At 52.7% G+C, this 11813-nt stretch overlaps 1 protein-coding gene across 4 annotated transcripts; it reads right to left on the bottom strand.

Annotated features, from left to right (window-relative positions):
• Positions 1-1442: 1442 nt before the first annotated feature.
• COMMD7 (COMM domain containing 7) lies at positions 1443-6293 on the bottom strand. Of its 4 annotated transcripts, none has more exons than XM_030463009.1 (9): positions 6168-6293; positions 5124-5177; positions 4932-5034; positions 3401-3457; positions 3284-3321; positions 2628-2718; positions 2463-2512; positions 1922-1970; positions 1443-1777 (listed from the first exon to the last, which is right to left on the bottom strand). In XM_030463009.1, exons 1-9 carry the CDS (start codon positions 6249-6251, stop codon positions 1701-1703), a joined length of 603 nt encoding a protein of 200 aa, XP_030318869.1. In that variant the 5' UTR covers positions 6252-6293; the 3' UTR covers positions 1443-1700. The 4 variants fall into 4 exon arrangements, with proteins under 4 accessions (XP_030318869.1, XP_030318872.1, XP_030318871.1 ...); XM_030463012.1 differs by lacking the exon at positions 6168-6293 and adding an exon at positions 5828-5849 and having other exon boundaries at positions 5124-5134; XM_030463011.1 differs by lacking the exon at positions 6168-6293 and adding an exon at positions 5792-5849 and having other exon boundaries at positions 5124-5134.
• Positions 6294-11813: the final 5520 nt, after the last annotated feature.

The following is an 11813-nucleotide window of genomic DNA, read 5'->3' on the forward strand; positions in this document are numbered from 1 at the left end:
GCAGGAGCAGGGGGGGCTGCAGCATGGCCTCCCTTAGAGGAAATGGGCTGAGAAATCCCTGGGGGAGGCAAACGGCTGCAGGAGTGCAGTCAGCTTTGCCCCAAGGTGGCGAGAGGCCCCGTTTCCCCCCGCCCGCTGTCCCGCAGAGATTAGCACTCGGATGGCTGGATCTGGAGGAAGAGGCAGCACCAAGGGGCTGCCGGAAACCTGGGCAGAGCCAGCAGGCTGGACGTGGCCCCCTCCATCTGCACCGTTCCTCCTCCCCTGCAGAGCCCCGGGTGGGGGGCCGGGCACTCTCCATCACCCCGTGGGCAGTGCTGGGGCCACGAGGTGCAGGAACACCGTGGCTGTCCCCCTGTCTGTAACCATGTCTGTCACCCTGTCACTGTGTTTCTCTGGTGTTATGCTTGCCCCCGGTTGCCTTGTTTGGGAGGATGAGTGGGTTTCCCCACAGCTGGCCTTGCCCCACAGCGTGGGATAAAGGGAGCCCCGGGCTAGCGGGTGGCAGCACTGAGGCTCTGCTGCTGCTCGGGGATAACTGGAGCAGCATGGAGGTGACCCCTGTGCTTGGGGTCAGTGGGCCCCGGCCTGTGTCAGCCCCCAGCAGCTTAATCCCAACCGGGGAGGAGGAGAGGCAGTGGATTCCTGACCCATAACCGGGCCTGGCATCCTCCCCGGCACCGCCGCGGCCAGGGAAAGGCTGAGCTGTGCTGCCCTGGCACTGGGAGGGCGAGGGGAAACCATAGGAGCAGGCAGAGGAAAATGTAAAGCAGAAAAATTCCTTTTGTCTTCAGAGAGCAGCCCTTCAGACTGCTGCTTCCTCCCTGAAACAGCTCTTCCTGACACCCTGAGGGAGGTGGGGTGTTCTGCAGGGCATGATTTCACTGGGTTAATGTTTGTTTGTTTGTTTTAAAGTTACTGTGATCATGTCACAAAACTTGAAACGCTACTGAATGGCCTGATATGTGGGAAAATAAGTATGTAAATCCTTTTCCTAGGTCTGCCACCAGGGCTCCCCAAGCTGTTTCCCAAACCCAGGGTTCAGCCTGCATTCCTTTAGGGGTCTGGTCACTCGTGCAGGGCTGCACAAAACACTTAATGGAAAAAGAGAGGGTTTTCTGCAAGCTAAAAAACCTGTGTGTAAAGCTGGGATTTGGAGGAGCTCTGTGACACCTTTCTCACAGAAACTGACTCTCTGTGCACAGCTCTCACCAGGAGCAGCTGTGGTGCTCCCTGTCCCTCAGCAGAGCTGCAGGACACCATGGGGCAGTGAGTTTCTGCTGCTCTGGGTCTGGAGCATCCCCAGGCTTGGAAGTGAGCACTAAATGATTCACCAGGTCAGATGCTTTCCTTGCCCTCTCTGCTTAACTCTTGCAGTTTTGAAAATGATTCTTTGCTTGTTTCTCTCTTTCTCACAAAATCAAGTTCTGGTACAAAAGGAGCAGGATGGGAACAGGTTTATTTCTTTGCTATTTTAATACAAGCATCCACATATTTCTGACCACAATTTCTCTTAACAGTATAAAAAGAGAGATGTGTGGATTTGTAGGCACTTGCCAGTGTTTCAGGTTCTGAAGGACTGATGGGTCCTTCCAAACTGTTACACCACAGCCCTGACTTCTCTTATCAGGGTGTTAAGAGCAGGTGGGAAAGAGCAGATCAAGAGAGAAATTAAACATCCTGGCCAGACCCAGGCAGTCTCAGCTGAAGCTTTCCAGGCTGGTTTTGACCCGTTCCATTTCATGCAGAAAACTGTAGAACTGGGGCAAAGTTAACTCTGCAGGAAAAAAAAGAGGCATCAAGTCTTAGATTTCAGGTTACACTTTCCAACATTGGAAAAGCTGTTCTGGTGTTACCAGAGAGCAGCCTGTGTTCACTTAAGCTTGGCAGGGTTGCTTCTTTTCCAGAACTGTTAACTCACCTATATATACGTTTTCTGTTTGGCTCCCTTTTTTAATCACCAGCTTCAGCTTGAGGGAAGAGAAAGCAGAGGTATTTTAATTCAGAAACCTGTATTGGGAGCACCATGACAAGGCAGAAGTACAGGACTCTGCTCTGAGCTTCAGATGGGCAGCTTTCTGTAAAGTGTCTGACAGGCTTTTTGGGAAGTGTAGGAATAGATTCCTCAGGCCTTAGGATCTCTGGAAGTCCTTACAAATGATCACATTTCCCCTCCCTCCCTGAGACAGCGTGACCTTTACTAGATTGAGGTCTCTGAACAGCTTTTCAGAGTGGGCTACACCTCTGTGACACATGATGCCTTCAGAGGAGAAGCACCAGCAGTGTTCCTGCTGTCTGCCAGCACTTGCACTCAGAAGACTGAGGCAGATGCCCTGCTGCAGAGCTGCTTCCTGGGGATCCAGCTTTCCCCCAGCTCCTCTCACAGCCCCTACTTCCCACATGCTGAGTAGCTTGTTCCTTAACTGCACTACAACCTGAACCCTCTGATGTGGGAGATTTACCTGTAAGAAGATACTTCCCACTTTTTCCAGTTCACTGCTCCCAGCAGTCACTGTGAGAAAGAAGGGAGATAATCTGTTAGCTAAAACTCTGAAATAAAAAGTTATTTAGTAGAGAGTTGCTGTTGAGTTTCCCAGCTCCTTCAGTTTATGTTTTAGCTCTATTACCTCCAAACTTCCACTCCATATCTATCAGCTGGTTAATCATCAGTGTCTGACCAACAGCCAGGCGTGTCAGGGTAGGGGAATTCACTGTCCACTGCAAGAGCAAAGGGACACAAGCAATCAGTTCAGAAAGGCCTCTGTTTGCCACCTGGGACTTCAACACAACTCAGAAAGGAGGCAAACTGATGGCAGAAGCCCAAAGCAGAGGTGTACAAAGGGGCAAACTAATGGGGTCGGGAGGGCTTTCAAAGCTGGTTGGAGTCCTGCTAGGATTTCCATCTGCCTTGTCCCTTCTGTAATGAAACTTGCTGGTTTTGTTTCAACACTAGTTCAACGTAACATCATCTGTGCATGTGTTGGTATAACTGCCTGACCCCAGAGCTCAGAGCATGCAAAGCAGGAAAACTATCAAAGGACAGGCACAGAAAAGTGCAGGAATCACCAAACCAGTGAGGCAGAGGCCAGGACAAACCAGAAACAGCATAAAGCAAAGTGCTCTGCATCAGTTATCTGAGGATCTTCAGTTCAAAATTCTGAGCTGGTTTTGAAGAAAACACCCAAAGTGCTGACACACCTCAGAAGCATGGTGGGGTTTTAAAAGTTCCCACTCAAAGACTGGCATTTTGTTAGCTGAGAGACAAGCAAAAGTGTATTAATACCTGTTGTGCAAAATAACTGGCTTTCTCTTCACTGAGACCTGTGGAAGAAACCATATGAGATTACTATATGTGATAAATATTAATTATCTTTTATTTAGTGGAAGTCAGGTGACCTACCTAGAGCAATAAAATCTGCTCTGACATGTTCAGAAGACAAATTCCTCTTCAGGGCACCTGAATAAACAACGCACAGAAGAAAAATCACTTTTTACTGAGTCAAACCGATTTTTACTGAGTCAAATAAACTCTGGGATGGCAGGTCTGGGTTCTCGGCCTGTGCTTTGTAACAAACCACTCAAGATAGGAAACACAGTTGTGCCTGCTGGTATCTTTGCAGATGCCCAGTGCTTTAAAAGTCAGGAGTATGGGAGTGCCTGGGAGCAGGGGAGATTTCCCTGCAGGTAACCATGGCAACAGCAGCAGCGGTTGTGTTTTGAAGCTGCTGCTTTCTCTCCTATAGACCCTTTGCTTGTTAAAGGAGAACTGTTAAGGCTGGCAGGCTACTAATTTGACCTACCTGCTGTGTTCTGGATTATGGGTGTGAACGTGTGCATATAACACTTTCCCCTGCTGCGCCTGCCTCCTTTGTTCTGGGGCACAGGCAGCACATGGAAGTTTACAAGGATTCTGTTCTCTGAAGCCAGGAGCAGGAGTCTCATAAATTCAAAGGGACTGCCAGTCCCACGTGGCTTTCTGTCTGGGTAGCAAAGTTATCTGCTGTAATCTGCTCCCAAACCAAATGAAAAGTTACATGGGGATTGGGACCGATGGAGGCAAAGAGGAGCGATGAGACTGAGAGCACCAAGGCCAGAGCTGGGGAGGGAGACAATGCCTGTTCCAGGCTAAATATCCTCAGGGCAGTCGTAGGAAAGGGAATTATTTATTCGTGGGCAGGAGAAATGGCTTGAAGTGGGATGAAAGTTCTGCCCAACTGCAGGAAGCAGCCGTGTGCAGCTTCACTGCTGTGAAGAAAGCAATGGGGAGCCCAGAACTGAGGGATAATGGCAAGGGACTATTAATAACAAGGAGGATCAATGGGATGAGCATGCAGTGGACATGTTTGATGCATTATCATGTCAAACTGCAGCCACAATATCAGAGTAATCTCATAAAGTGCTGGAGTCCAGGGTATTCAAGGGGAATACCCCTGCTTCTCTTCACCACTGTTTATGAATGAGAAGCTGCTGGACACAGAAGTGTTTCTCTAAAACAAGACTGCAAGGACAGATGTCTCCTTTACAAGCCCTACAACTAAGTCAGTTCCCAGTGTAGGAATTGAGGATATGGTCACCTGGATGGAAGTTCCTGCACAGACTCAGCGCCAACACAAGGCTGTGCTGGTCTGGCAGAAGTACTTACAGGAACAACCCAAACACTGAGGTGTTGAGCTTGCATTTAATGCCTAAATATTTCAGTGAGTCAAGCCTGTGAAATGTGTGTCCAGGCAGGGTGCAAAGAATACAAAGCCTGAGGCACCAGCCAGGAATATTTCAACAGGAGGATTTTTGAGCTAAGCCAATTCTTAGCTATCATTTGCACTTACCATGCACACCAAGTGCACTGCAGGTCTGAAGCCAGGGTTTAGCAGCATGCAGGAATGGGATGGATAGCCTGGCCTCAGGGCAGCATATGCAAATATACCACTTACCATTAGGTACCAGAAGAATACTTCGGACAATGTTTTTCAGGGGGCCCAAGCTGATTTTATTCATGATGGCAAAGTCTGAGAGCTGAGTCATAAATCTTTCTACCTGCCCGAGAGAAAGACACAATCTTATCTCTGCAGCTTCCTCACCAGAGCTGCATTCATGAACTCCTCGTGGTTCTGCCCATTCCTCACCTCCTTGGGCTCTGTCAGAAAGTGGAAGAGCAGGTCAGTCAGTGCTGAGAATTGCTGTGAAGAAACAGGACAGTGTTATGGAGCTGGGCATCAGCAGCCTTCATTTCTCAGCAGCTTGCCACCTCCAGCACCAAGGTTTAGGTGCTGATGGACCACCTTGGTGAGGCTCCACCTGCTTCCAGGCCACTGGTCCCATTGGACCTCCCGTGCTGGCCAGGTAGCCCTGTCCTTAGCACCACAAGATGCCTTTGGAAGGGATTTGTTCGTGGATGCTTTCCAGAGACTCTCAGAGAGCTGGAGCAGCTGGTAGCTGGCACTGCACGGGGCTTTTGTGACTCTTGGCTAATCGGAAGCTGCTGTTCCAGCCTGTGTAATCCCAAAACTTGAAGTGAGGAAAGACGGGAACATCTGCTGTCGTGTTCCACCAGCCCTGTGGGGTAACCAGACTAACCAGGGCAGGGCACAGAACTAGTTAAAGGGTTAGTGGCTGCTTTCAAGTTTCCCGAGCCCGTAGGACAGAGCATCTCCCCCTCCTCTGCTAGCCCCAGACCCCCTGGGCAGGGCTGGCGGCTCCGGGGATGCCTGGGCTCCCCCGGTACCACCCATTCGGCAGCCCCGGTACCGGGGACCGCCCCGGGCTGCCCCGGCAGGGAGCGCCCACCGCCCACCTCCATCACCGGGGGGGGAGACCCCAGCCCCATCACCCTGCATCCCCCGCGAAGTCCAGAGCTCGGCAGAACCCCGGGGAGAGCGGGGCCGCGCTCTGCCTCCCAGAACCGGAACCGGAACGACTGCTGCGCTTCTGGGCTGGGACCCGGCGGGGACCTTGGGCCTGAGCGGGCCCGGTACCGCGGCTGCTTCGGCGTGGGGAAGCCCCACGGGGTCCGGTACCGGGGCTGCTCTGCGGGTGTGGGACCTCCTGGGCCCCCTCCTGGAGCCGCTTGGCCCGACCGGGGCTGTTCGGGAGCTGGGCCCGGCACCCCGGCTGGCAGCTCCCCCCGGTACCGCCGTGTCCCGGCCCGGAGCCCCCTCCCCCGGCCCCACCTGTGCACTGAGCTGGTTGAGGTTCTGCATGTCGCCGCTGACCGCCTCCGGTACCGGTTCGCTGGTGAAGTGGAGCGGCCCCATGGCGGCGGCTGCGGCTCCGCCCGCCCCGCCCGGCCCGGCCCCGCCGCCCGCAGCCTGAGCATTGGCGGCCGCACTTTCCGCACCGGCACCGGGAGGGACCGGGGGCACCCCCAGACCCATCACCCCTCTTTGAACACCTCCCCCCCAGCCCCTGAACCGCCGTGGCACCGGGAGGAGGGCTGGGGGGGGGAGGTGTCACCGTGCCCGGTCACCCAGCCCGGGTCTCGTTGATGAATGCGGCAGTGATAATTCTGGTTTTTGGTTAATTGTGATGGGAAGGTTTGGGGCAGACTCCCGATTTTCTACCCAAAACTGGTCGGTCACCCCCAGGATCTGAGCTGCAGTGTGTGTTGGTACCAACGGGGGTGTGCTCCTCCTCCTGCCGAGACCTCCACCCTGGAGGTATTTAGTGATTTATTTTATTTTATGCGTTTTATCGATTCCATGGGAAGTAAAAGGTCTGATTGCTCGAAGTGTGGAGCCTCAGCTGCGGGCAAAACGGGAGAGAGCTGGGGGCTCTCCTCATGTGGAGGATCAAGCTTGAGGTCTGCCAGGCTGCTGAATGGGGTTGGTTTTCTGTAAAAAAAAATAAAAAAAAAATAAAAACCAAAAAACCAAACAACAAAACCGCAAGTAAATTGTTTTAAAAAACAAGTTTATCGGCCAAGTGTTTTTTTGTATTTTTCCCCCCGAAAATTCCACTTAGGACTAGAAACTTGGGGTGTGATTTCTCTGCTCCAGCTGCCACCTCCGCACTTAATTGCAATTAATTGCAGAGCCCGGGACAGTCTCCGGGTGACAGTGACAGGGACAGAGCAGGTCCCAGCACAGAGCACCCGTGTCTGGGCTCCTCGGGACCGGAGCGTTTCGGGTAGGGAAGGTGAAGAGGCAGCTCAGAAAGTGTCCCCATGTCCCAGGGTTTCAGAGGGACATTTTAACCCGATTCTCACCACAACCCATGAGCAGGAGCTCTCCTCGGCTCAGAGGTGCTGGGCAGGCTGGGGATGGGCTCTGCAACCCCTCCTCGCCCTCTGGTACTTTCTGTCCCTGTCTGGGGAGCAAGGCCTGGATCCAAAACCCAAAAACTGGTTGGGTTCCGGCAGAGGACGATGGAGCTGATGGCTTAAAGACTCCTGCTCCCTGAGGTGCTATTGCAGAGCTTTCCAAGAGCAGGGGGGGAAAAAAATGCTCTCCATCAGTTATTTCACTATCAGTGTGGATGTGTCTGGTCTGCTTTATCTGGGAAAGAGTTAACTGCCTGCCCGGGCAGAGGGACAGAGCAGAAAAGCCTTTGTGGGAAGGTAAAAGTGCAGCAGCACGAAGAGCTTCTGGGTTATTACCAACACTGCAAATGAGAGGGCAGGAAATTTTATAGTGCCTTTCATTGTGAAGATACCCCACTAGTGGTTTATGAACAAGGAGTTAAGCAGCAAAGTACCTCTAATAATGAGGAGTTAAGAGATATTTACTGGTGGTCTGGCTGGAAATAGCATTTACGCTTCCTCTCCCTTGACCTCCCAGCTGGGAGATTTTCTGTTCCACAGGCACAGGGTGGAACTGGTCACATACAGTGAGGAGAGGTGGGGAGGTGAAAAAGTTACCTATGGGATGCCTGCAGGATTTGACCCCAAAACAGGGTGCAGATTTTTCACACTGGAACAGTTGATCAGGTTCTGTGGTGAACTGGCCTCATCGATTTGTTTAAAGCCTCAGGATATGCTTGTGTTCAAAAAACCCAGTAAATCTTAACTAAAACTCCTGTAGGGAGATGTATGGACTGGGTAGCATGGAATGCCAGTGTGTGAACACGATATTCCTCTCTGTCTTTAAAGTGTGGTGTACACACAGTGTACACCTGAACTGTGTGCCTGAAAAACAGAAACAAGGACAGAGGCAACTTTCTGCCTGGTTTGTAGAGCAGGATTAGCTGTGCAGGAGCAGCCCATGCCTGATCTTTCCTTCCCTGTGTCTTTCTAGGGTGATGCTTTAGGAACTAATTCAGGATGGTCTCGGTGCACACGTGTGGGCTTGTGTGAGCATGCAGGAGGGAGCCAACTTCATTAAGCAATTTACCAGGCAGCAAACCAAATTCTTGGGGAAATCTGAGTGACAGGATCCAAGAAGAAGAGTTTAAGTTGAGATACGTGCTGGTAACATCCTGTTCAGACAATCACCAGGAAATTCAGCAGTCCCAGCTCCTGGGATGCTGCTGTGCCTGCGGTGTGTGGCATCGGGTGCCACAGAACTCTGCTTTTTTTGGAAAAGATTTACTCAGAGAAGAAGGAGGACTGTATGGGTGACAGTCTGGATGGCAGGGGTGCCAGGCAGGAGATTGTCCCCAGTCCCCTCAGGCAGAGGTCCCCAGGCAGCCACCAGCTCCATGGGTGCCTGTGCCAGACCATTCTCATGCAGAATGTGTGGTTGATTGAGCCATCAGAAGCTGAGGCCAGGAGTTCGAGTTACAGAAATATTCTTACACAGAATACTAAGTAAAAGCAGCAGCAAAAAGCAGTGGCTGGGGGGCAGGGATGAAGGGAAAGAAAGCATTAAAAATGGTGTACTCCAAAATGGATGAGAGGATAGGCCTGCAGTGTGCAGCTCCATTTCACCTGCCGAACTTGAAAAGCTTCCTCAGCACCTGGGAGTGCTACCTGGGGAAAGCTCCTTATTGTATATTTCCAATAGCTCAAGTCCCAGGGTGTCACTGTCCTGTTCTCTGATGTCACTCTCTGTCCTAAGCTTGGAAGGAGTTGGTTCAGTTTCCTGGGAGAGGCTGATCTCTGAGACCAGGATTTCAGAGTGGAGGGGGCTCTGCTGGCAGGCACTCTGGGAGCAGCTTTTCTCCTGATGAAAGTGTGTGTGCTCAGGAGGGAGGTTTGGGGAGGCCTCCTCACTTCAGATTAGGCTATAGCGGGTGTATCCTGTTTTCTAGGAAGAAGAGGATTTTGTGGCCAGCTTTGTTAGAGAGGCAGTGAAGATTTTGCTTTGTGTGCCTTTGCATTTGAAGTTTGCACACTGGTAGCTGCAGGCTTGCTAGATGTTCTGGTTACATAAATGACTCTTATTTTAAACCTTATTTTTATTAGAGGTTTGTACCATGTGGTCCAGACCAGCCCACAGGAAGGGCTAAAATCTCCATGTAGGAGGGGTAACACTTCCTATCTCCATGTAAACAGCAATTGCCCCCAGATGGGGAGAGGCAGGCCAGCTGGAGGGGAGGCTGGAGGCTGTATTCCCACATGTGGCAGCACGATGTGGCTTCCCCACAGCAGGGACAGAACTCACCCTTGGTAGCCAGAGCCCTGCTGCTGCATGGCTGGTGGGTAGCTCTGGAGAGGTGCTGGGGACAGGAGATCTTGTCTGGGGAGTGGTGGTGAGAAGCAGCACTGATGGGTCCTAGGGAGTGGAAACGATTGTTGCTGCAGGCTGTGAAAGAGCCCCCATGCTGTGTGTACCCCAACATGGGAACCCCCAAGCCTGAACTCAGCAGGAGCAGGAGCTGGCTTCAGGGAAAGCAGAAGGTCCTCCTGCCCCAGGGTCATGAGAGGAGCTGCCAACAGTCTGAGGTGAGTTCATGGTGCTGGTGCTTCTCACTACCTGCTCGAAGACTAAACAAGCCCTCTCTCAGCTGCTCTTTGTCTCAGATCTCCAGGCCTGCTGCTCACAGGACATGGAACAGGTCCCCACTCTCACAGTTGGGTGCAAAGTGAGAGACAGCAAATGATGGGAGCTTGACTGAATGGATGTTGCCAGTCCTGTCTCTGGTGGCAGTGAGTGGCTCTTGCAGCTGGCTGTCACTATCTCCATGGGTCTGAAATGCCAGCTGGGGGTGGAAATGGCTTTTCTTTCTGGGATGAGTATTTGTGGAAGTGTTGGGCAGTCCAGCCGTGTGACTGACAGGAGTCACTCTGTCCTGGGGAGGGGTGTGTCTGTGCCATGGTGTGCAGAGGGTGGGCAGCCTGTGACAAGGTGTCCTCACCTCTCCCCAGCCCCTGCAGCCCCTGGCCCTGCTCATGCAACCCTGGCCATACTTCACAGCTTCTTGAAGCTGCACCAGTGATGGAGCAGAGGAGCTTTGCCCCCAGGCCATGTCCCACCACTCGTCCATGCCAGAGCTCCTCAGGGCTGTGGTGAGGCTGCTCCAGTGCCTGCCTGGCACAGGCTGCCAGCTGCCAGCCCTTGTTCATCAGGAAGGGCTGAGAGCCTGGAGCAGGGAATCAGAAATGCCTGGTGGGAGCCTAAACACGGAATCCTCTTTAAAGATACCTTTTGCTGTCCCATGAGGTGACTGCAAACTCTCTCAACTGTTCAGAAACAAACCCTCAGCATCTCTTTGTGGTTGCGTGTAGCAGAGACACGGAAAAGGGTTGGGGTTTGGCTCAGGATCTGCCCAGGGCTGCTTTGTTTGGTGCCAGGCCTTTTGCACAGACGTGCTCTCCTGAATTAAATGATAACTGAGGGGAAGAGAGAGAAAGAGGGCGTTTCAGCCAGCGGGAGATTGATGGCAGGTCAGCGGGGCCAACAGAGGCAGGAAGGTTTCTGTAGAAAGGGAGAGGAGCCTGTGGATGCTTGCAGCAAGGGCCAATTCCACCCTGACAGTGCCCTGGGAACTCCCATAAACACAACCTGCAAAAGCATTTTGCTTTCCAAAATTTGGAAAACCAAACAGGAGTAAAATCTATTTGCTTGGTTTTAATCTACTTGGCAAAGTTGCAAATTAGCTTTGGTTCTATGCAGTGTGTGTTTATTTGAACTGTAATCTCCAGTGTACCCGAAGGCTTATCCAGACCAGGTTTCTCAGCTCCTCTTGTTCCCTTGCAGGGTTTTCTTTTTGCACATGTAGCCCCAGTTTTCATGCCTGTGTTTTGCAGAGATGAAGGGGTGCTCTGGGGGAACCTGCTGTACAGGCCTGGGGCTGGCCTGGGCCCTTCCCACAGAGTCTGGATACTTTGCCTCCTGCTTTTCCCTCCTGGCCCTGCAAGCTTGTTTCTATCACACCAGGATAATCATATTTCTTCTCCCTCCTGTTATACAGTTATGCGCTGGATTTAGAAGTAATAGCAAGTGAGCAGAGAAGATTATACCCCACGTGGACTCTGGATGCTTTGTCTGGGGCAGGAGAGGCGCGGGCTGCTTTCCTCATCCCCAGCGCTGCCCTCGCAAGGGTCTGTACGGAAAAGGGAGAGAACAAACAAGCCCAAAGCGACCGTAAAACTTGTGAGGCTTTGTCTGCCCACGCTGCGAAGGGCGCGGGGCTGGTGGGGAGCGGGTGGGCACAGGGTGGGGTGAGGGCTCTGCCTGGCCCCGGCTGCCTCTTCTCCCCTGGGGGTTCCTCTGCCCTGGGGATCCTCAGATCCTACGGGGGGATCCGAGGGCCCCGGGGGATGCTGAGCCCTGGGGTGATGGTGGGCACAGGGGGGGTTGTGTGTGTGACACCGGGGTGACGGTACCAGAGGATGGGGAAGGAGGCATCAGGGAAGCTGTGGAGCCCCGGGAAAGGGATGCTGAGCCTTGGGGAGGCGATGTGGGGCACCGGGGGAATGTGGGGCACTGGGTGATGCG

Source organism: Calypte anna, chromosome 20 (assembly GCF_003957555.1).
Source record: "Calypte anna isolate BGI_N300 chromosome 20, bCalAnn1_v1.p, whole genome shotgun sequence".
Lineage (NCBI taxonomy): Eukaryota > Metazoa > Chordata > Aves > Apodiformes > Trochilidae > Calypte > Calypte anna.